We start from the raw sequence: 1,917 nt of genomic DNA on the forward strand, positions 1-1,917 counted from the left end.
GGGGGGGGGGGGGCACTGAGCTCCCGGCGGAAGGACACCCGCGCCATGTCCAGGACCCACTGCTCCTGGTCGGGATGCAGGCCCACTTCCCTTCCCTTCCCAAGCTCGGGGCTCACCTGCTCCAGCAGCCGTGTGTCTGCCAAGCCTGTTATTTCAGATATATGTGATACGATGCCTTTCCTCCGTCTCCATTTCTTTTAAGGAAGTTCTGAGTGTGTGAGGCTTCTTATTGACGTTGGAGCCAACCTGGAAGCGCACGACTGCCACTTTGGGACCCCTCTGCACGTGGCCTGCGCCCGGGAGCATCTGGACTGCGTCAAAATGCTGCTCAACGCAGGTGCGTCATGTTTATACCTGCCCGGCTCACTGCGGGTGCATTGTGTTCACCTGTGCTGCGAGCTGGCACAGAGCTGACTGGTGCAGTCAGGCAGCCCAGGTTTGCAGCTGGTTCTCCCACTTGTCAGCTGAGTCCTTGGGCCTCAGTTTCTGCATCTATAAAACTGGACAAATAAAACTTATTTTGCAGGACTGTTGGGAGGATTCGTGATAACATTTCCACAGTATTTGCTGCACAGTAGGTGCTCAACGAACACGAATGATTATTTTTGGCAGCCGCGGGGGATTGTCCCCAAGGCCTGCCTGGTCTGAATCAGGAGATGGGGTCCAGGGGAAGCGGGTCAGTTGCATCAGGATCCAGGAGGCTGTCAGGTGTCCTAAGGATAGAGAGGTTCCCATGGTGAAAAACAAAAACAAAATAAAAAGAACCCACCAAGAGACTTCCCTCGTGGCACAGTGGTTAAGAATCCACCTGCCAATGCAGGGGACATGGGTGCGATCCCTGTTCTGGGAAGATCCCACATGCCACGGAGCAACTAAGCCCGTTCACCATAACTACTGAGCCTGCGCGCCACAACTACTGAGCCCATGCACCTAGAGCCTGGGCTGTGCGACAAGAGAAGCCCGCGCACCACAACAAAGAGTAGCCCCCGCTCGCCACTAGAGAAATCCCGCGCACAGCAACGAAGACTCAACGCAGCCAAAAGTAAATAAATTAATGTATTAAAAACAAACAAACAACCTGCCCAACTGAAGCTAGAGTCAGGACCTGTCGACCACAGAAGTTTTAAAATGTAGCTGAAGCGGCTATGGGCAAGGAGTTATTATGAACCCAACTTAAAATTTTTTTTTCAAGATTTTCTTTATAAAGTAGGGTCACATCTAATGCATTCTTTTTTTTCTTTAATTAATTTACTTACTTTTGGCTGCATTGGGTCTTCGTTGCTGCGCGTGGGCTTTCTTGTGGTGAGCGAGGGCTACTCTTCGTTGCGGTGCACGGGCTTCTCATTGCAGTGGCTTCTCTTGTTGCAGAGCACGGGCTCTAGGTGTGTGGGCTTCAGTAGTTGTGGCGCATGGGCTTAGTTGCTCTGCGGCATGTGGGATCTTCCCGGACCAGGGCTTCAACCCGTGTCTCCTGCACTGTCAGGCGGATTCTTAACCACTGTGCCACCAGGGAAGCCCCCAATTTAAATGTTTTGTTGAGGGAACATTTTAGCTCAGCCATCTTGTCCATTCTGGGGGCAACCTAGGGAAAAACCAAAATGGTTCAGAAACAGAGGATGAATTCTTTTTGGATGACAGTCTTTTGAGCATCAGTTATATACAGTTTTCTACTACTGAGTCTTATTCTCTTTAACATGCCACTCTTAAGTCTTTTCAGTGAACACGCTTCATTTCGTGTAAGGTTAGTCACTGGGGCAGTTTTTGTTTTTTATGCAAAGATTAAATATCTAGATTAGAAACAGTGGGTCTTCCAGCCGAGTCGCTCACGGGATGGTTGGATCCCGTTTTTGCCAACGGCATCTATCTATTGTTCCTGTTGAGTTTTTTTTTTTTTTTTTTTTTTTTTTTTTTTTTTTT

General features: G+C 49.2%; 1 protein-coding gene across 1 annotated transcript in view; it reads left to right on the plus strand.

Moving 5' to 3' along the window:
* ASB13 (ankyrin repeat and SOCS box containing 13) overlaps positions 1 to 1,917 on the plus strand; it is a 27,147-nt gene that overhangs the window by 19,060 nt on the left and 6,170 nt on the right. Inside the window, exon 4 of the mRNA XM_007465824.1 lies at positions 203 to 337. Within this exon, the coding sequence (XP_007465886.1) occupies positions 203 to 337 (135 nt within the window). The remainder of the gene's footprint in view (positions 1 to 202; positions 338 to 1,917) is intronic.

This window comes from Lipotes vexillifer, unplaced genomic scaffold (assembly GCF_000442215.2).
Source record: "Lipotes vexillifer unplaced genomic scaffold, Lipotes_vexillifer_v1.1 scaffold7, whole genome shotgun sequence".
Lineage (NCBI taxonomy): Eukaryota > Metazoa > Chordata > Mammalia > Artiodactyla > Lipotidae > Lipotes > Lipotes vexillifer.